Source organism: Salvelinus namaycush, chromosome 10 (assembly GCF_016432855.1).
Source record: "Salvelinus namaycush isolate Seneca chromosome 10, SaNama_1.0, whole genome shotgun sequence".
NCBI lineage: Eukaryota > Metazoa > Chordata > Actinopteri > Salmoniformes > Salmonidae > Salvelinus > Salvelinus namaycush.
This window is the reverse complement of record NC_052316.1, coordinates 37,005,550-37,027,777: the sequence shown is the minus strand read 5'-3', so window position 1 is coordinate 37,027,777 and position 22,228 is coordinate 37,005,550. Positions and strand designations below refer to the sequence as shown.

Sequence of the window (22,228 nt, the reverse complement as noted above, 5' to 3'; positions counted from 1 at the left end):
GATGTATGGATTGCAGGTCTAGACATCAGCAGGCTAGAGATATGGATTACTGGTCTAGACATCAGCCGGCTAGATGTATGGATTACAGGTCTAGACATTAGCAGGCTAGATGTATGGATTGCAGGTCTAGACATTAGCAGGCTAGATGTATGGATTGCAGGTCTAGACATCAGCAGGCTAGAGATATGGATTACTGGTCTAGACATCAGCCGGCTAGATGTATGGATTGCAGGTCTAGACATCAGCAGGCTAGAGATATGGATTACTGGTCTAGACATCAGCCGGCTAGATGTATGGATTGCAGGTCTAGACATCAGCAGGCTAGAGATATGGATTACTGGTCTAGACATCAGCTGGCTAGATGTATGGATTGCAGGTCTAGACATGTTCTCTTCAGAGATGTGCAGTGCTGTAGATATGTTGTTGCTGTCGCATGGCTATGTATGCTTGTGTGTTTCCTATGTATCTACCACATATGTGTAGTAGTTGTGTATTGCAGATAATGTCTAGTAATGGATATCATGCTCTTTAGACCTTTGTGGCAATATGGACATGTGTTACAGATGTATATAGCTACATGTTTTACACATTTATATAGCAACATGTGTTACACATTTATATAGCTACATGTGTTACACATTTATATAGCTACATGTATTACACATTTATATAGCTACATGTATTACACATTTATATAGCTACATGTGTTACACATTTATGTAGCTACATGTATTACACATGTATATAGCTACATGTGTTACACATTTATATAACTACATGTGTTACACATTTATATAGCTACATGTATTACACATTTATGTAGCTACATGTGTTACACATTTATATAGCTACATGTATTACACATTTATATAGCTACATGTATTTCACATTTATATAGCTACATGTATTACACATTTATGTAGCTACATGTGTTACACATTTATATAGCTACATGTGTTACACATGTATATAGCTACATGTATTACACATTTATATAGCTACATGTATTACACATTTATATAGCTACATGTATTACACATTTATATAGCTACATGTATTACACATTTATATAGCTACATGTATTACACATTTATATAGCTACATGTGTTACACATTTATATAGCTACATGTATTACACATTTATATAGCTACATGTATTACACATTTATATAGCTACATGTATTACACATTTATATAGCTACATGTATTACACATTTATATAGCTACATGTATTACACATTTATATAGCTACATGTATTACACATTTATATAGCTACATGTATTACACATTTATATAGCTACATGTGTTACACATTTATATAGCTACATGTATTACACATTTATATAGCTACATGTATTACACATTTATATAGCTACATGTATTACACATTTATATAGCTACATGTATTACACATTTATATAGCTACATGTATTACACATTTATATAGCTACATGTGTTACACATTTATATAGCTACATGTATTACACATTTATATAGCTACATGTATTACACATTTATATAGCTACATGTATTTCACAAGACCTAGTGACAGTAGTGAGTCCATTCCAGTGAGTCTGCTCCAGGTCTTAGTGTGCTGCCGGTGCCGGCTCAGAGAGACCACATCTCCTCACACACCAGGGGAAGGAAGTGCAGGCTGGGACTGGGACAACTACACAGCACAGCTCTCACTGGACACACAGAGTGTGAAAGGGCGTGTGAAAGAGAGTGTGTGTGAGAGGGAGAGAGAGAGAGAGAAAGAGTCGCGACTTGCAAGGCATGTTGGATGGTTGTTGTTGCTGCTGTTGTGTGTTTGATGTATGCTTGAATGTTGCATTTATGATAGTGGAAGTTGGTCTGTTTAGACAGTTAATGTTGATTGTGAATGTGATGACGAATATGTGTGTGGGGGGGGGGGGGGGGGGGGGGTGGAGACCTGAGGTGTGTATGAGCTGCTGTGTGTTTGAGGTGTGTGTTTGATGGTGCTGGATAGCTGGGGTGTTGGTGCCATGTATCGGCGTTCGCCCTGTCACAGAAGCAGGGTCCACTTTGACTTCAGCGAGGAAGTCATCAAGAGACTCCATACTTCCAGCCACACTCACAGGTCAGAACAAGGATAGAACATCGTCTCTTTCTTTATTTTTCTCTCTGTCTCTCTATCTTTCTCTCTGTCTTTTTCTTTCGCTTTCTGTCAAATTCACTTAATCTTTCTCTCATGTGCTTCTATAACTTTTCTCAGCTTCAGTTTAGTGCATGATGTGTTGCCATTCATTAGAGATAGCATGCAGTGCTTGTTATGCATACTTTTTAGTTCTAACCCCCCCATGTACTGTATTTTTCCCTCTTACGCTGTCAATCCAAAGTTGTCTGCATGGCATGACTTTCTTCCCCCTTTCTGTATACGTTTTCCCATGTTCTGTTTGTGTGTAGATGTCTCTCTCTTTCCAATGTTCATTATATATAGCCCTCTCTCTCTTTCCTATGTTCATTATATATAGCCCTCTCTCTCTTTCCTATGTTCAGTCTCTAAATATCTGTTAATCATGAATTCTATAGTTGAGTGTGTGTTAGGGAATCAAAACTATATCACGTTGACTGTGTGGCATTTGTTTGTTTACATTGGTGTGGTGCGAGTCTGTACAGTTGGCAGTTCTGTACTACTGGTCCATCCAGATGCAGCTGTGCTGTTACCTAAAGCTCACCTACTTGATGTATTGTAATTTCCTAAATGTAGCAAGGTGATGACGCAACTAAACACTCCCAGCAGGATTTGTATTAGCACTCCACTGTTCCACTGTCACGGCCTCAAACGTGTGTTTATCCAACCGCATGACAGCTATTCTCTCCAACACCACTTTGCAGCTTCTTATTGTTTATGCCGTGTAAACACATACAATATGCTCTGCAAAGACAATGTCGCTTATGAAGAAGATTTCCTGTTTTGAGTTGATTTGCCTTGCTGAGATACACACATTACTCTAGAACATTAACCTTTGACAAGAATATCATCATCATCATCATGATAAAATGGTAGATTGTTGTTGTGGAGAAGCAGAGAGAGGGAGCAGCAGGCTGGACAGGGCGGGTCAAAACCAGCGTGACTAGTCTGGAGAGGAGACTCTGGCCATACTCATCTTTAAGAGCCAAGGCTCCCTGTGGAAAGTACTGTGCACTCAGTCAGTGCATGTGGAAGTGGAAAATTACAGATGTCAAGTTTTAACTTGATCACCCTTTTCTTGCAGAGAATGTTCCCGCTACATCAGGAAATGAATGAGCCTTGTGATTCCTTAAAAATTCGCAGTTCTCTTTCTCTCCATGCGGGTGTAGTCGAATCATTGGGATCAGGCCTGTTATCAAATAATATTCTCTCTCGCTCAAACGGTAGCCGTAGGTCCTATTACTGCAAATTCAAACGTACAAAAATGTATTTGAAATGCATCCATACACAAAAACAACCGTCATTTCATATAGCTTACTTAATAACACGATATAGATATTGGTCTCCGCTAGGCTATGATATACAATTGTGAAGTGTATCCTAAGGTTACGAATGAGCTGCCCAAATGTTGATAAATCGTAACCTGGGGTGGTCTAGCGGTTAGGAACACTACATTCACATATAGGTCTACCGTGTCAGCGTGGGTTAGATTACGGCATACGCCCTTCTGGTGCAAATAACTCAACCCCCCCCGATACACTTGATTAGTTTCACATTTAAAATATGGACAGTCAGAGATATAATACCCCTGATCTTGATTTTAAAAAATATGACCAGACACACACCAGACACTTTTGGAAACTGTCACACCTGTCTCTGTGCTTGTCTCCACCCCCATCCAGATGTCACCCATCCTTCCCCTTATCCCCAGTGTATTTATACCGGTGTTCTCTGTTTGTTTTGTTCCGTGAAACCTACCACCGTTTGATGCCCTGCTCCTGTCTGATCTTGTTCCTGTTTTGTAGTCCTTCCCAGTTTTGACAGTTCTGCCTGCCCTGACCCTGACCCTGCCTGCCGTTCTCTGGATTACTGACCTCTGCCTGCCTTTGACCTGTTGTTTGCCTGCCCCTATACTAGAAATACATTTTTCTTTGACACTGTCTGTATCTGGGTCATACCTGAAACCTGATAGTACAAACTGGCCATGACTGACCCAGCAGACTCTCCCAGCAGACCAGCTCCACAATGCTGTCTCCCTGCAAGGAGCCACCCTTGGAAGACACGAGGAGTTACTTCAAGGTCTTATGGAGGGACTCCATTCCCTGCAATGCCATGACCAGGCGTTCGATACATTACGGGTCACACCCGTAATCTCCCAGCCTACCCCAGTGTCCCGAGAACCCCGCTTACCTCCTCCGGAGCGGTACGCTGGAGATTCCAGAACCTGCCGGGCTTTTCTCTCCCAGTGTTCCCTCATTTTTCAAACTGCAGCCTTCTTTGTTCCCCTCAGACCGCTCGACGATAGCGTACATCATAACGCTGATGTCCGGGAGGGCACTTGCCTGGGCCACGGCAGTGTGGGAGCAACAGCCCGCCGTCTGCCTCAGTCTGGAGGAGTTTTGGAGGAAGTTCGGAAGGCGTTTGATTCTCCGTTGTCCGGGAGAGGAACTGTTCGAAAGCTGCTCCAGCTACGTCAAGACTCCCGTAGTGTGGCAGACTACGCAATGGATTTCCGCACGTTGGCAGCTGAGAGTGCTTGGAACCCGGAAGCGCTGTTTGACATTGTTCCTACACAGAGTATCGGAGGAAGTAAAAGACGACCTTGCAGCCCGTGAACTACCGACGCATCTCGACTCACTCATCGCCTTGACCATTCGGATCGATTGGGGGACTACGGGAACGAAGGAAGGAGAAGAGATTCGATTTCACTCATCCTGGTATAATGTGTGCCGGGGTCAGCGGCTGTAACCTTTGGACCACACAGGCACTGAGGCAACCAACAATTTATTCGGCCTATTGATTGCCTTGAACATTTAACAAAATAATTGATATAAAAAAAGGATTTCCCCTCATTAAAAATACATCTACCCCGTACAAATATGTCAATTTCTTATAATCCACATAAGAATTCACACTAGACGCGCTGTAGCCTGCACATAGCCTACATAGGATATTTGAAGTGACGCTCTGTGGACCTGTGACGCTCTGTGGACCTTAAATATTTATTAAAATCCTCCTGCTGCAGGATTATTTTCCTCCTTATATGAAATGGGTCATATTATGATCTGAGATCTGTAGTTAGTTCACACTTGTGCTTGTCTGTTCATGTGAGCATGTACAGTATCTGCCTGTAGTTAATGTGTGCGGTGGTGTTACTGGCCATGATCTGTGTTTGCTTGCTTGTGCGTATATCCTGTAGGAAGCTGTGTGAGTTCGTGACTAGGGTTGCAAAGGGTCGGAAACTTTCCAGGAAGTTTTCCGTAAATTTTCCATGGTAGGTTAAGCCCTGGAATTTGAGGAATTTTGCTTAATTTCATCAAAAAAGTTAGCTTATAACAGTGTACCTTTTTTGTGGGATACACATAAGGCAATTCTAGTTCTTGTGGCATATTTTGGTTGAACTATCCCCAATTCAATGGAATTGCAACCCTCTGCATGCACTCTTCCGTCACATGTACAGCTGATTCTCAAGATCTTGCACACTAATGAGATGCTATTGAGCCCACACTACTACACTGTCTGAGCCAAGGACTACATGCTTAATGGTAAGTTTTGATTACAATACTGGGTGAGGTGAATATATTTTATATGACATACATGATTTTTTTGTTAACTAGTAAATAGTAGCCTACAGCAAAGTGTGTTTAAATCATTTCTAACTTGTTAACAATTTATGCTAGTTAGTGTTTGCTACCATGTGGGTTTTAGCTTGCTTGAGCCTTCTAACTGAGGAGTGTTAATTCACCTGTTTCCATACATGTTTCATTTTAAAAATGTATCTTACAAATGAGTTGTTTAATCTAACTGCTTAACTATTTATCTGTACATGGAATTGTATTTGGGTTTTTTTTACAAAAAAAATTCTAATCTTTACAGGAAAATGCCACGGGCACTATCTGATGTGTGAAGATATTTCACTGCAGCTAATGTAGAAGGAATATCTGTGTACATTTGCAAATACTTTGCAAAATCATATGTGAAGAATGCAACAAAGATGCAGAATCATCTGGCCAAGTGCATGAAGTTTCCTCAGCACTCACAACAAGCAACCTCTGACAAAAGTCCCTCTACTTCTATTCGAGGTGAAAATGATCAATCAGACACCTTATCGATGGCAACATCTCATGGTCCTCCTGGAATCAGACGTTTTTTTTACTCAATGGAGTAACGTAGTCAGAGAAATGCTGATGAATGTCTTGCTCGAGCTGTGTATGCAACTGGTTCACCTCTGATGCTCACAGTCAATGTGTTTTGGAAGAGATTTCTGAATGTTCTTCACCCAGCATACACCCCTCCAACCAGACATGCTTTATCTACTCATTTGCTGGATGCAGAGTGTAATATAGTTCAGGTGAAGGTCAAGCAAATCATAGAGAAAGCGGACTGTATTGCAATCATCTCTGATGGGTGGTCGATTGTTAGTGGGCAAGGAATAATTAACTACATCATCTCCACCACTCAACCAGTATTCTACAAGAGCACAGACAGACACAAGGGACAACAGACACACCGGTCTCTACATTGCAGATGAGCTGAAGGCAGTCATCAATGACCTTGGACCACAGAAGGTATTTGCACTGGTGACAGACAATGCTGCGAACATGAAGGCTGCTTGGTCTAAAGTGGAGGAGTCCTACCCTCACATCACACCCATTGGCTGTGCTGCTCATGCATTGAATCTGCTCCTCAAGGACATCATGGCACTGAAAACAATGGATACACTCTACAAGAGAGCCAAGGAAATGGTTAGGTATGTGAAGTGTCATCAAGTTATAGCAGGAATCTACCTCACCAAGCAAAGTGAGAAGAATAAGAGCACCACATTGAAGCTGCCCAGCAACACCCTTTTGGGTGGTGTTGTCATCATGTTTGACAGTCTCCTGGAGGGGAAGGAGTCTCCAAGAAATGGTCATATCACAGTCTTCTGATATGGACAGCCCCATCAAGAGGATCCTCCTGGATGATGTATTTTGAGAGAGAGTGGTAATCAGCCTGAAACTCCTGAAACCTATAGCAGTAGTCATTGCACGGATTGAGGGAGACAATGCCATCCTGTCTGATGTTCAGACTGCTTGCAGATGTAAGAGAAGAAACCCGTACTGCCCTGCCCACTTCACTGTTGCTCCAAGCAGAGGAAACTGCAGTTCTGAAATACATCAAAACGCTTGAAGACGTCTGCCTGAAGCCCATAAACGCTGCAGCATACATGTTGGACCCCAAGTATGCTGGCAAGAGTATCCAGTCTCGTGCAGAGATGAACAAGGCTTATGGTGTCATCACTACCGTGTCTCACCCCCTTGGCCTGGATGAGGGCAAGGTTCTTGGCAGTCTGGCAAAATACACTTCCAAGCAAGGGCTTTGGGATGGAGATGCAATACGGCAGTCATGCCAACATATCTCATCAGCCACCTGGTGGAAGGGACTTTGTGGATCTGAGGATCTTTCCCCTGTTCCCTCTATCATCCTCCAAATCCCACCAACATCAGCCACCTCAGAGCGCAATTGGTCCTTGTTTGGGAACACACACCAAAGCGCGCAACAGGCTGACCAATACAAGGGTAAAAAAATTGGTGGCCATCCGGGCAAATTTGAGGCTTTTTGAGCTTGACAACGTGCCATCCTCAACAAGGTTGGAAAGTGACAGTGAAGATGAGGCCTCAGAGTCTGATGTTCAAGAGGTGGACATTGAGGAAGTCCAGGGAGAAGACATGGAAGCCTGAGAGGAAGACAACCAAAGCTTTAGTTTCTAGACTATCCGTTTACAGATGTATGTTGAAATCGTTCTTGGGAGATGCGGTGGATCATTGGGGATCAATTAATATTCCCTTTCTTTTGTTGTTCAGTGAAATCATCCCATGTGAAGAGTCAACTCATTTAAATAAAGTTCAATTGGATGGATTTAATAATTGGATGGATTTAATAATTTGCAATTATGTCTAATTATGATAAGGTGAAAGGTTTGTTTCTGTCTCCATATGATATGGTAAATATATCCAATGCAAAAAACATCTGCATTTAAATGGTATTAGTATTCATTTGCATATATTTCCGTTAATTCCCATATATTCCCATTAATTCCCATATATCCCCGTTAATTCCCACAGAAAGTTTCCACCTCTGAACATTACACAAAATGTGCAACCCTATTCGTGACTATAATTTACATTATGTGTGGGGAGGCTGCACGTGTGTGTGTGTTGTGTGTGTGCATGTGCGTGTGTGTGAGTGTAGATAACTGCCCCTGTGCAGTTTATGATGAGAGTGTTTGTACTTTTCACCCACCAAATGCCAACACAACATATTCTCCTAGTGAAATGGCTTGGTCAAATATTTGGACTGTGACAAGGATTCCCCTGACCTATCAATGAGCATAATACTGGACTGGTCAGGTGCTATGAACCAATGGAAGGGCTCAGTGGAGTGTTTTCTTCAGGGATGTGTCAGTGTTTCCCATGGGTTGTTTCTCAGTGGTCATGGACAGACAGAATACAATAGTATGTCTTACAGTAGACTACTGTTACTGTATACCAGTTGTCATGGATATGGTTAACCAGAGGTTTTGCTTAGTTTGTTAGTTAGTGAGGCTGAGACCTGTGGTTGGTGTGTGGTCATGGTTTATGATGTCTGACTGGCTGCACACTGCACATTGCGCCCTGAAGAATGATGATGGTGATGTCTATGGTAATGATTATTGTGATTATAGTAATAGTGATGATGATGATGATGATGATTATGGTGCTTGGCACCTACCAGTACACTACTTGGGACCTACCAGTACACTGCTTGGGACTTACCAGTACACTGCTTGGGACCTACAAGTACACTGCTTGGGACCTACCAGTACACTACTTGGGACCTACCAGTACACTGCTTGGGACCTACCAGTACATTGCTTGGGACCTACCAGTACACTGCTTGGGACCTACTGTACCAGTACACTGCTTGGGACCTACCAGTACATTGCTTGGGATCTACTGTACCAGTACACTGCTTGGGACTTACCAGTACATTGCTTGGGACCTACCAGTACACTGCTTGGGACCTACTGTACCAGTACACTGCTTGGGACCTACCAGTACATTGCTTGGGACCTACTGTACCAGTACACTGCTTGGGACCTACCAGTACATTGCTTGGGACCTACCAGTACATTGCTTGGGACCTACTGTACCAGTACATTGCTTGGGGCCTACTGTACCAGTACATTGCTTGGGGCCTACTGTACCAGTACACTGCTTGGGACCTACTGTACCAGTACACTGCTTGGGACCTACTGTACCAGTACACTGCTTGGGACCTACTGTACCAGTACACTGCTTGGGACCTACCAGTACATTGCTTGGGACCTACCAGTACATTGCTTGGGACCTACTGTACCAGTACATTGCTTGGGGCCTACTGTACCAGTACATTGCTTGGGGCCTACTGTACCAGTACATTGCTTTGGGCCTACTGTACCAGTACACTGCTTGGGACCTACTGTACCAGTACACTGCTTGGGACCTACTGTACCAGTACACTGCTTGGGACCTACTGTACCAGTACACTGCTTGGGACCTACCAGTACATTGCTTGGGACCTACCAGTACATTGCTTGGGACCTACTGTACCAGTACATTGCTTGGGGCCTACTGTACCAGTACATTGCTTGGGGCCTACTGTACCAGTACACTGCTTGGGACCTACTGTACCAGTACACTGCTTGGGACCTACTGTACCAGTACACTGCTTGGGACCTACTGTACCAGTACACTGCTTGGGACCTACCAGTACATTGCTTGGGACCTACCAGTACATTGCTTGGGACCTACTGTACCAGTACATTGCTTGGGGCCTACTGTACCAGTACATTGCTTTGGGCCTACTGTACCAGTACACTGCTTGGGACCTACTGTACCAGTACACTGCTTGGGACCTACTGTACCAGTACACTGCTTGGGACCTACTGTACCAGTACACTGCTTGGGACCTACTGTACCAGTACACTGCTTGGGACCTACTGTACCAGTACACTGCTTGGGACCTACTGTACCAGTACACTGCTTGGGACCTACTGTACCAGTACACTGCTTGGGACCTACTGTACCAGTACACTGCTTGGGACCTACTGTACCAGTACACTGCTTGGGACCTACTGTACCAGTACACTGCTTGGGACCTACTGTACCAGTACACTGCTTGGGACCTACTGTACCAGTACACTGCTTGATGATGATAATGACGACAAAAGGGTGAACAGAAACGAGGAAGTGCCTGTTGAAATACTATGAGGAAACCAGAAGACCAGGGAACAAATCCTGTTTCTGATAACCTAAAAAGGCTTTCTCTTCACACATACACACACAATCACACACATGCATGCCTACGCACACTCCGACTCACACACACACAGAGAGAGAGAGATACAGAGAGACAGACAGAGAGAGACAGAAAGAGACAGAGGGAGAGGTAGAGTTACTGTGAGTGACAGAGAGATAGAGTGAGAGAGCGGGGGAGAGACACAAAGATAGAGAGAGAGAGAGAGAGAGAGAGAGGAAAGTCTTACCGAGAGCAGAGTTTGACCTAGGGTAACTTGACTTTGTAAAAGTATTCAGACTAGAGAATGTCATGGAAAACTATCCCACTGCAATTTGCCAGCCCATGGAATGAATGCCATTTAAAGCAAGTTCTGTTTAGTCTCACAGGTCAGCCACAGACTGGCCTCCCTCTCTCTCCCTCTCTCCCTCTGTCATTCTCTCTACCTCTCCCTCTCTTCCTCAGCTCTGTCTTCTTACTCCTTCTTTCTTTTCTCTCCCTCTTTTTTTCATTGTCCCTCTCCAGAGGAGTGTTCCAATATGAGCTCTGTCACAAAACATATTTTATTTTCCAAAATAACGTGACAGTGATTTATGTTCTCTCTGAAAGGGAATGTTTGGGAAATGACATATTTGGAAAATATGTAAATAAGAATATTGTTGTTTCTCCACAAAAGGCACAAAAGACACATGGTTTATGTTTAGTGTCTTCTTGTTTTCATATTCTAGAATGACGTCTTTATGACGTCTTAGTTCATGCGTTCCACATTCCGCTTGTTGGCTACTTAAGTCATCATTTTCATTCTTGAGCATTTTCATTGTAGTATCCTCACATACGTCGATTTTATTTCTCTACTCTACAGAATGTTTCTGCTCACTATACCGAATCTCTTCATGTCAACGTCTAAAGCTTGTCTCTTTTATCTTCAAGGTCATGTCCATCAAAGTGCTGAAAAGCCATGGTAGTTAGAGTGTAGTAGAAGTCCTGTATGTACTCCTTATCTGTCATGTGCAGAGTGTGGGCTGGACTGAGTTTTGGGAAAGGATAGCTGAATGTTCTTCCCACCAACAGAACCATGTAGGGCAGATGAACCTCTGAAAAAATACACTGCTTGGGACCTACCGGTACACTGCTTGGGACCTACCGGTACACTGCTTGGGACCTACCGGTACACTGCTTGGGACCTGCCGGTACACTGCTTGGGACCTGCCGGTACACTGCTTGGGACCTGCCGGTACACTGCTTGGGACCTGCCGGTACACTGCTTGGGACCTGCCGGCACACTACTTGGGACCTGCCGGTACACTGCTTGGGACCTGCCGGTACACTGCTTGGGACCTACCGGTACACTGTTTGGGACCTACCGGTACACTGCTTGGGACCTGCCGGTACACTGCTTGGGACCTACCAGTACACTACGTGGGACCTACCAGTACACTACTTGGGACCTACCAGTACACTACTCGGGACCTACCAGGGACGTTTCCTTTTCTCCAGTCCCAGAGTGTAGCCTGAAGGATCTGTTTTCTCCCAGATAGTTTGATTACAGGCTTGTACAGTGATGAGTGATGTAAAGCACTTACTACACCAGCAGTGTAGTTCATTTTTCCTGACACGTGTTGATCTGTGTCTGTGTGCTGTGTCTGTGCATACTTCCATGTGCCTGCTGAGTGTGTTTTCCCATGTGTGACACCTCTGTGACTGTTTTCCTCCCTGTGTTATCAACTGCTGTCAGTCTGTAGACAGTATAGACATTGGTGCAGTGGATGTCCTGGAGACAGACAGACACACACCTCCAGTTTATCCATGCACCTCTAGTAATTCCACAACAGGAAGTATCCATCACCATGCCTTCTAGATAATGCCTCTCTCTCAGTACTAGGGATGGGCATTTGAAATAATTACACTATTATATAATATCACAAATAACCGTGCCCATCCCTACTCAGTACTGTCTAACATCACACTGTACCTGGCTGAGACTGTAATGCTGTCCACCACTGATTATTGTCAACTAGAGGTCGACCAATTCTGATTTTTCAACGCCGATACCGATTATTGGAGGACCAAAAAAAGCCGATACCGTTTAATCTGCCATTTTATATATATTTATATTTGTAATAAATGACAATTACAACAATACTTAATGAACTTCATATAATACCTAAATAAAATCTATTTAGTCTCAAATAAATAATGAAACCTGTTCAATTTGGTTTAAATAATGCAAAAACACAGTTTGAGAAGAAAGTATAAGTGCAATTTTTACATTTACATTTAAGTCATTTAGCAGACGCTCTTATCCAGAGCAACTTACAAGTTGGAATATGTGCCATGTAAAAAAGCTAATGTTTAAGTTCCTTGCTCAGAACATACAGTTGAAGTCGGAAGTTTACATACACTTTGGTTGGAGTAATTAAAAGTCGTTTTTCAACCACTCCACACATTTCTTGTTAACAAACTATAGTTTTGGCATGTTGGTTAGGACATCTACTTTGTGCATGACACAAGTAATTTTTCCAACAATTGTTTAGACAGATTATTTCACTTAATCACAATTCCAGTGGGTCAGAAGTTTACATACACTAAGTTGACTGTGCCTTTAAACAGCCTACCTTCAAACTCAGTGCCTCTTTGCTTGACATCATGAGAAAAACAGAAGAAATCAGCCAAGACCTCAGAAAAAAATTGTAGACCTCCACAAGTCTGGTTCATCGTTGGGAGCAATTTCCAAAAGCCTGAAGGTACCATGTTCATCTGTACAAACAATAGTACACAAGTATAACCACCATGGGACCACGCAGCCGTCATACCGCTCAGGAAGGAGATGCGTTCTGTCTCCTAGAGATGAACGTACTTTGGTGCAAAAAGTGCAAATCAACCCCAGAACAACAGCAAAGGACCGTGTGAAGATGCTGGAGGAAACAGGTACAAAAGTATCTATGTTCTATATCGACATAACCTGAAAGGCCCTCAGCAAGGAAGAAGCCACTTGTCCAAAACCGCCATAAAAATCCAGACTACGGTTTGCAACTGCACATGGGGACAAAGATCGTACTTTTTGGAGAAATGTCCTCTGGTCTGATGAAACAAAAATATAACTGTTTGGCCATAATGATCATCGTTATGTTTGGAGGAAAAAGGCGGAGGCTTGCAAGCCAAAGATCACCCTCCCACAGGGGATGGCAGAATCATGTCCCATCCAAAAGACAGCACCCTACACAGGGCAGTGTCCCCAATCACTGCCCTGGGGCATTGTGTTACGCATGCCTCTAAGAAGAAGGAACGCAACACCCTGCTGCAACTCCCCGTGAAGCAAAAGAGGTATGGGCTGTAGGTGCGAGTAAGGATGACACAAAAGCAGAATTTACCGTTTACTAGGATTTATTTCCTACACAGTAATATGGGGAAAAGGGGCTGGACGGAACCAAAGCAAAGAAAGTAAATATCAAAGCTCCCCCTCTCCTATCTAACCTGCCTACCCACTTAACTTACCTAACTTAGCACCACCTGGTGCCCTAACCAAAATACAGGGGGTGGTCCACCCAGGTCTTACCTAGTGTGCCTAGACAGTGAATATACTACGGGTATATGTATGCCCGCGGGCCTCTTGCCTAAGCACTCCCTAGGTGCCTTCCCCTTCCCCCCTGGGAACAAATGAAACAGAATAATTAACAATTTCACAAACACTCAGAAACACAGGACATCTATGAGGCTCTGTCTGACTGAGTAACAAACTCACAGAATATACCAACTACTCCCAGCAACAACTAACACAGTAAATTACCCCAAAGCCATCAGCCTCCTCTCTCAGCAAATATCTCTCTCACAATCAAACTCTCTGCATTCCTCAGCCTTCAATGATCACACCCTGCCTATCCTCTCTCTCTCTAATCTTTTTTCTTCTGAACAGAACACTGGCTTTTATATCTTCAGGTGGCAATAGTAATTAGAGTCAGCTGCTTCTTGACGAGTGGGCGGGGTCAGCTCTCCAATCATCAATTAGCCATTGAGTCGACCAATCAGCTGGTTGGGGAGAACTCAGGAAGCTATCTCCTGAAACACACACTCAAATACAAAAGCTACACACAGAAACTGGGGAACGTAACACATTGGGATATTTTTTAGACCAGAGGAAAGAGAGCCTCCTACTGTCCCTCCATCACCACTTCCAGCAGCACCTGTTCTCCCATCCAGGGACTGACCAGGACCAACCCTGCTTAGCTTCAGAAGCAAGCTAGCAGTGGTATGTATGCAGGGTGGTATGCTGCTGGCATCAACAACAGTCTTGATGGGAAGGGAAGGGGGCCATTACCATGGTAACAGGGGGGGGGAGAACGAGAGTGCAAGTGTGAGAGAGATAGATAGAGAGAGAGAGGGAGTCAAGAAGTGAGAAAAACAGGCAGAGATGTGTGATGGGGAGGGGAGAGAATTATGGGATTTGAAGTGAGTGAAAGACAGTGACGTAAGAGACTAAGACAATTAATGAGAGAATAAATAGATAACAAAGGAAAATAAAATAATGTATTTTCTTAAGCATTGAGAAAAGACAGTGGGCAGTTAAGTCTTCTTTAGCTCATGGAAGGTCATTAAATATCCCATGGCACTTGTCGTAAGAGTAGGGGTGTTAACCCCGGTGTCCTGGCTAAATTCCCAATCTTGCCCTCAAACCATCACGGTCACCTATTAATCCCCAGTTTACAATTGGCTCATTCATCCCCCTCCTCTCCCCTGTAACTATTCCCCAGGCTGTTGCTGTAAATGAGAACGTGTTCTCAGTCAACTTACCTGGTAAAATAATGAATACATTTTAAAAAATGTAATAAGTCGGGATGATTTAGCTGTATCATTGTGGAAGGATGTATAAGCCACACTTCTGATTGGACTTCCTGATTGCTTTTTTAGAACAGTGACTTAATGCTTAATGCTTACTGGAAATTATGATTTCTACTGTACACCTTTTCTATTCATTCTCACTTCTCTGAAAGGAGTGTGTAAGTTGGGCTATAACTAGGGCCCAGAGTTCTTCTGGTCATGTCACTTAGTAAGCAAAAACTGGCAACTCCCCCTTTCCCCCAGTCTGTTTGACATCCTCCATTTTGCATTCATGTATCCAGTGTCAGTCGAGCTGAAGTTCCCTACTCAGACTCCCAGAGCTGATTTGAACCATGGATGTTTCATGTTTCCGTCACATCACATGTCGGACTCTGACAATCATGGCCATGCTTCCTGGCCCCTTCTTCCCACAAAGCTCATAATTTAATCCCTGCAATAAGGGATTTGTTTTTTGCTTGCGTACATCAGCCAACATGTTGGATAAATACTTCCTGGATCTAGTCAGAAAACAGGATTCTTTGAAACTGCTGGAATGACAGATCCAGAGAATGGTACAAAATTCTCTCTCTCTCTTTCTCAGTTTCTTTCTGACTCTCTCTCTCTCTCTCTCTCTCTCTCTCTCTCTCTCAGTTTCTCTCTCTCTCTCTCTCTCTCTCTCTCTCTCTCTCTCTCTCTTTGTCTTTCTCTGTAAAATATTCTCCCCACTTTGTTGTGTTCAGTCAGTCTTATGACTCAGTCTGGTGTCCATTTTAGGCTGATGTTTTGGGTAATGGGGCAGGCTTAATTCTATACACTGAGTATACCAAACATTAGGAACACTTTCCTAATATTGAGTTGCACTCCCCCCCCTTACCCACAGAACAGTCTCAATTCATCGACTCTACAAGGTGTCGGAAGTGTTCCACAGGGATGCTGGCCCATGTCGACTCCAATGCATCCCAGAGTTATGTCAAGTTGGCTGGATGTCCTTTCGGTGGTGGACCCTTCTTGATACACACGTGAAACTGTTGAGTGTGAAAAACCCAGCAGCGTTGCAGTTCTTGATACCAACAGGTGCGCCAGGCATCTCCTATCATACCCCGGTCAAAGGCAATTAAATCTTTTGTCTTGCCCATTCACCCTCTGAATGGAACACATACACAATCCATGTCTCAATTGTCTCAAGGCTTAAAAATAATGTTTTAACTTGTCTCCTCCCGTTCATCTACACACTGATTGCACAATTAATCAAATGGCCACCGGACTATTACATTTACCCCCCCCCCCCCCCCCCCCCCCATTTATTTTGTACGCTGCTGCTACTCGCTGTTTATTATCTATGCATAGTCATTTCACCCCTACCTACAAGTACAAATGACATCAACTAACCTGTACCCCCACACACATTGACTCGGTACCGGTACCCCCGTATAAAGCCTCGTTATTGTTATTTTATTGTGTTACTTTTATTATTTTTTACTTTAGTTATTTGGTAAATATCTTCTTAATTCTTCTTGAACTGCACTGTTGGTTAAGAGCTTGTAAGTAAGCATTTCACGGTAAGGTCTACACTTGTTGTATTCGGTGCATGTGACAAATAAAGTTTGATTTGATTGAAGTGTTTAACAAGTGACATTAATAAGGGATCATAGCTTTCTCATGGTCATTCTATGTCATGGAAAGAGCAGGTGTCCTTAATGTGTTGTACTCAGTGTACATTCTAGCTTTGATGTAGAGGGTCCTATACATTGGGCACATTCCAGTAATGCTGTGGATAGGAAGTGAAGGCTTAGTGCAGGGGCCTGTGACCATCTGCATGTCATGGGACTTTGGCATCACATCAGTCAGTCACTACTTCACTCACACAGTGAGTCATGCGTCTGTCTGTGCTGTGGCATCCTTTTTTTATATTATTTCTTTGCAAAGTATGAAATAATGATCAGATACTTTGTCTTGTCTGGGTCAAGCGTAGTATTCGGCATGTGATGATGTAAAGGCTTGGGGATTGTACCAATTCTATATCTAAACTGATCTGAGTGGCTGTATGAATAGAGCACCAGAAAATCCAATAGCTTATTGCAGTGCCAGAATAGGTGCAAAAAAGCACCACTTATAGAGGTTGACCTTTGAGAACACATTTGGGCAGGTTAGGGTTACAAGAGATAGGAGGAAGTAAAGATGACCTGTTTGAAATACCCAAGTGCTTTCTACAGTCTGCCCATGCCAATAATGTGTTGTACATATTGTATTGAAGGTTTTACTGTTATCACACATGTTGAACCTGATTCACAAACATAAGATTCTTCAGAGGTAAAGGACAGCTTAACTGAGCTTCAATCTGAAACCACAGGGAGTCCTGTCTGTTCATTTTAATTCCACTTCGTAACACAACAGAATGTGTAAAAAGGGGTGTGAATACTTTCTAAAGGCTATATATGTATATAATGGCTATATAGGCTATATGTATATGAGGAACCTTATATCTGCCCAACCCAGTCACATTGGAGTTTCATATGCTCAGTGGCAGAAAGGTGAGTTTAAGGAAGGTGATATCTTTTTTCAGAGCTAAGAGCATTTCTTTCCCCTTTTGATTACGTTCGGTAAACACCTAATATTCTGGCAAGTTATATTTAACCGATGTTATCCTCTTAAATGTAAGTTAACCCTTAAAGAAACAATTGCATGTTGCTGCGACATCCTAAATATGACATCATCATCATGTTGTATCATGACAGGGTTAAGGTCCTTGCTCAATGGCACATCAACAGATTTCTCACCTAGTCGGCTCGGGGATTCAAACCGGCAACCTTTCGGTTAATGGCCCAACGTTCTGAACCGCTAGGTTACCTGCTGTCCTATTGCTATACAAACCCTAGCCAAACCTACATTACCCAGAGACAATAAAGTGCTGTAGCTATCCAGGAGTGTAGGCAATCCCGTTGCCCCACACCATCCAAACAGAGTTGATATTGAGCTTACTGTTTACTTAATAAGGGTGTAGTAGTAGTGCATTTCTGATGCCCTACAGTATACTTCCCAAGCCTTATCCCCAATAACCTTATGTAATGCTTTTAATAACATTATTTATCACTAATACGGTAATTATTGGACTGAGTTGTGTGTATGTGTGTGTGTACGTCCTGTTGTTTTCATCATGGGTCAGAGCGAGCCCTGGGGCGTTTGTTTTGATCTTAAAGTAAGTGTTTTGCCACGTTTAATGTACTTAATCTCTGTGAACTGGAAAGAGAGAGAGAGTAAGAGAGGATGTTAATGGCTACTATTGTTTTGCAATGTGGCGATGTGAGATGGGTTTGTATGAGGAGGCTGCTCGGGCTGCCTGAGCTTTAGAACTACCCACCCGTATACCGGCCCGGCCTGATGGACCTGTTCTATCTTACACACAAAGGAATACAGCAGTACACTGACCTGAGGACCAATGATGTAATCAACCATAGAGTGCATACTCATCTGGCATGCTATCACACACACACATCACTGCATCCTGCTCTTACACAGGTCGCAAACATGCATCTGTGGCCCCAGGCTGGTTTCCTGAATCAGATGGTGTCTTTTAAATCAAATCAATTCAAATTGTATTGGTCACATACACATATTTAGCAGATGTTATTGTGGGTGTAGCGAAATGCTTGTGTTCCTAGCTCCAACAGTGCAGTAATATCTAACAATTCACAACAATACACACAAACATAAAAGTAAAATAATGGAATTAAGAAATAGATAAATATTAGATTGAGCAATGTTGGAATGGTATTGACTAAATTACAGTAGTATAGAATACAGTATATACATATGAGATGAGTAAAGCAGTATGTAAACATTATTAAAGTGACTGGTGTTCCATTATTAAAGTGGCCAGTGATTCCAAGTCTATGTACATAGGGCAGCAGCCTCTAAGGTGCAGGGTTGAGTAACCGAGTGGAAGCCGGCTAGTGGTAGCTATTTAACAGTCCGATGGCCTTGAGATAGAAGCTGTTTTTCAGTCTCTCGGTCCCAGCTTTGATGCACCTGTACTGACCTCGCCTTCTGGATGATAGCGGGGTGAACAGGCAGTGGCTCGGGTGGTTGTTGTCCTTGATGATCTTTTTGGCCTTCCTGTGACATCGGGTGCTGTAGGTGTCATGGAGGGCAGGTAGTTTTTCCCCCAGTGAGGCGTTGGGCAGACCGCACCACCCTCTGGATGGCCCAGTGGTTGCAGGCGGTGCAGTTGCCGTACCAGGCGGTGATGCAGCCCGACAGGATGCCCTCAATTGTGCATCTGTAAAAGTTTGAGGGTTTTAGGTGACAAGCCACATTTCTTCAGCCTCCTGAGGTTGTAGAGGCACTGTGGTCCCGTCGATGTGGATAGGGGTGTGCTCCCTCTGCTGTTTCCTGAAGTCCACGATCAGCTCCTTCGTTTTGTTGACATTGAGTGAGAGGTTGCTTTCCTGACACCACACTCCGAGGGCCCTCACCTCCTCCCTGTAGGCTGTCTCGTCATTGTTGGTAATCAGGCCTACTACTGTGTCATCTGCAAACTTGATGATTGAGTTGGAGACATGCACGGTCACGCAGTCATGGGTGAACAGGGAGTACAGGAGGGGTCTGAGCACGCACCCTTGTGGGGCCCCTGTGTTGATGATCTGATGGCCTTGTGTGTGTGTGTGTGCATCAGAAGACCCCTCCTCTTTGCGGAGCCTCCTGCAGTGACAGGTCACCGCTCACTTCCCCAACTCCCCCCTCTCCCTCACCGCTCACTTCCCCAACTCCCCCCTCTCCCTCCCTCTCCTTCCCTTGGAAAACCTTGAGACTTTCCAGAAACATGATCTCTCTCCAGGGACTTTTTGTCAAGATCCCTCTCTCTTACCCTCCACCCCTGTTCTGATTGGAATAGCAACATCTGTGTTGTCATTTCTTCCCCCCAGTTTTTGTCAGTTATGCCTAGAGTTTCATGATGTGTCACTAACCTGTCCACGACTGGAATCGATGTGTAGTACTTCCTGTTAGAATTAAACTAGAATCACAGCATATCTCAGTCTTGGATGTTTATTATGAAAGCTTGTGAAAGATTTTGCCTTTTTTATCTGTTATAAACAAATACCGTTTGAAGTCTGAATGTGGCCCTGCTGGTCTCATCATTTCATTGTTCTCTGTGTTCTCTGTGCTCTCACATGAATCTTGATGTCACAGAGTACTCACATTAATCATAATGTCACAGAATAGTCACATGAACAGTGATGTCAAAGAGTACTCACATGAATCTTGATGTCACAGAGTACTCACATGAATATTAATGTCATTGTTTGGTATGATACAGCAACTTGTGTTTTTACAAGGCAAATTATATTTCATATGTTATCTGTCTCTGTTGACACAATGCAAACCAATGATGGAAAGTTGCCATTCCAGACCATCTTTGTGATGTAGTTTAGAGTTTTCTGCAGACCTGAAATTAGAGGAACTTGAATTAGAACAACTTTTATTTCCCATAGGAACGTCATTTGTAGTGTCAGTTGGTTGTACATACAGGGACCAAAATAGAAGCCCAGGGTTCTGTTTTGTTCTGGCCTGTAGATGGAAAGTAATAGCACATATAGAATGATAATAATAAATGCCAATGAACTCTTTTATCCAAAGTGACTTACAGTACAGTCATGTGTGCATACATTTGATGTACTGGTGGCCCCAGCAGGAATCAAACCCACGACCCTTGGCGTTGCAAGCGCCATGCTCTACCGACTGAGCCTCGCAGGACCAGTGGAAAGATAGATGTAGTAACTTTGTTAGTAACATTATGTTTTCTATGTATTGTGTTGCAGCTTTGATGTGGAGAATGGCCCATCAGCCAGCTGCAGTCCATTGGACCCTTCAGCGTCTCCCGGGTCTGGCCTGGTCCTACACACCAACTTCCCTGGACACAACCAGCGCAGAGAGTCCTTCCTCTACCGCTCGGACAGTGACTACGAACTCTCGCCTAAGTCCATGTCCCGAAACTCCTCCATCGCATCTGAACTGTAAGTTACCACACACGCACGCACATAGTGCACACACATGTAGCCACATGCACACGCACTCACTTACAAACACTCTTTCTCACACATACACACGCACGCATGCACGCACACACACACACACACACACACACCATGAAGTGATCTGGTTGTTCTGATCAGTTTGTTTTAGTTACCATTTATCTCAGCATTTTTTCATTGCGACCAAAGAGAACAGACATCATTTTCAGCAAGCCTCTCCCTTATCGAAGGAATTAGGCACTTTACTATGTTTATTATGTAGGCTACAGTAAACATCTCATTGTCCTGTTGATTTTTGTCACACTGCACATTAGCCTATTAAACATATGCATTTTTAAACAGTTTTCTTGTTTTTTATCGAATTCAATAATATATTTCTACCACTGTAGATGCCGTGTTTTTATTTTTAGAATACAGTTCTCGGTTTACAGTAGTGACGGACATTGGTCACAGCAGTTCACGCATTGATGAGCCATTAAATTGGGCAATAGCCAGCCAAAACCCTCATAATAGCTCATCCAGATACAATGACAAATGCAACAACCCCTACAAGTATGTAAATGTATATAATCCACATAGTAATTCACCCTACAAAAATCCCTGAATTTCTGGCTCTAATTTCTTGGTGTAAATACATTTGAACGTTGTGCTTATCGGTCTATAGAATAATTTGCATAATTTAGTGGAATTAAATTGGCCTGTGTGTCTATTTTTATTCTTCAACTGGTAATTGAAGTGCGCCTCCCATTCACCATTCAGGTGCAGGCTACAGGCTATCAGTGCGTCACCCAACACTTTACAATGTGAGCTGGAGGCATTTTGAATACATGTTTTCACAAGTGGAGCAGGTTGTGAACTCTACAAACAACGTTTCCACTCCGAGAATGAGAATTGTAAATGACTGGAATAAATACATTCATTCAATACATTGGA

The 22,228-nt window shown here is 43.3% G+C and overlaps 1 protein-coding gene across 1 annotated transcript; it reads left to right on the top strand.

Annotated features, from left to right (window-relative positions):
- The first annotated feature begins 1,952 nt into the window (after positions 1-1,952).
- Positions 1,953-21,281, top strand: LOC120054331 (cAMP-specific 3',5'-cyclic phosphodiesterase 4B-like). The gene is made up of 2 exons (XM_039001742.1): positions 1,953-2,102; positions 21,083-21,281. Exons 1-2 carry the CDS (start codon positions 1,978-1,980, stop codon positions 21,279-21,281), a joined length of 324 nt encoding a protein of 107 aa, XP_038857670.1. The 5' UTR covers positions 1,953-1,977.
- Positions 21,282-22,228: the final 947 nt, after the last annotated feature.

Bases quoted from the DNA above. Each gene is read 5' to 3' on its own strand.
- LOC120054331 (XM_039001742.1), top strand. From the start codon at position 1,978: ATGGTGCTGGATAGCTGGGGTGTTGGTGCCATGTATCGGCGTTCGCCC. The intron at 2,103-21,082 runs GTCAGAACAAGG...ATTGTGTTGCAG, and splicing joins ACTTCCAGCCACACTCACAG to CTTTGATGTGGAGAATGGCC.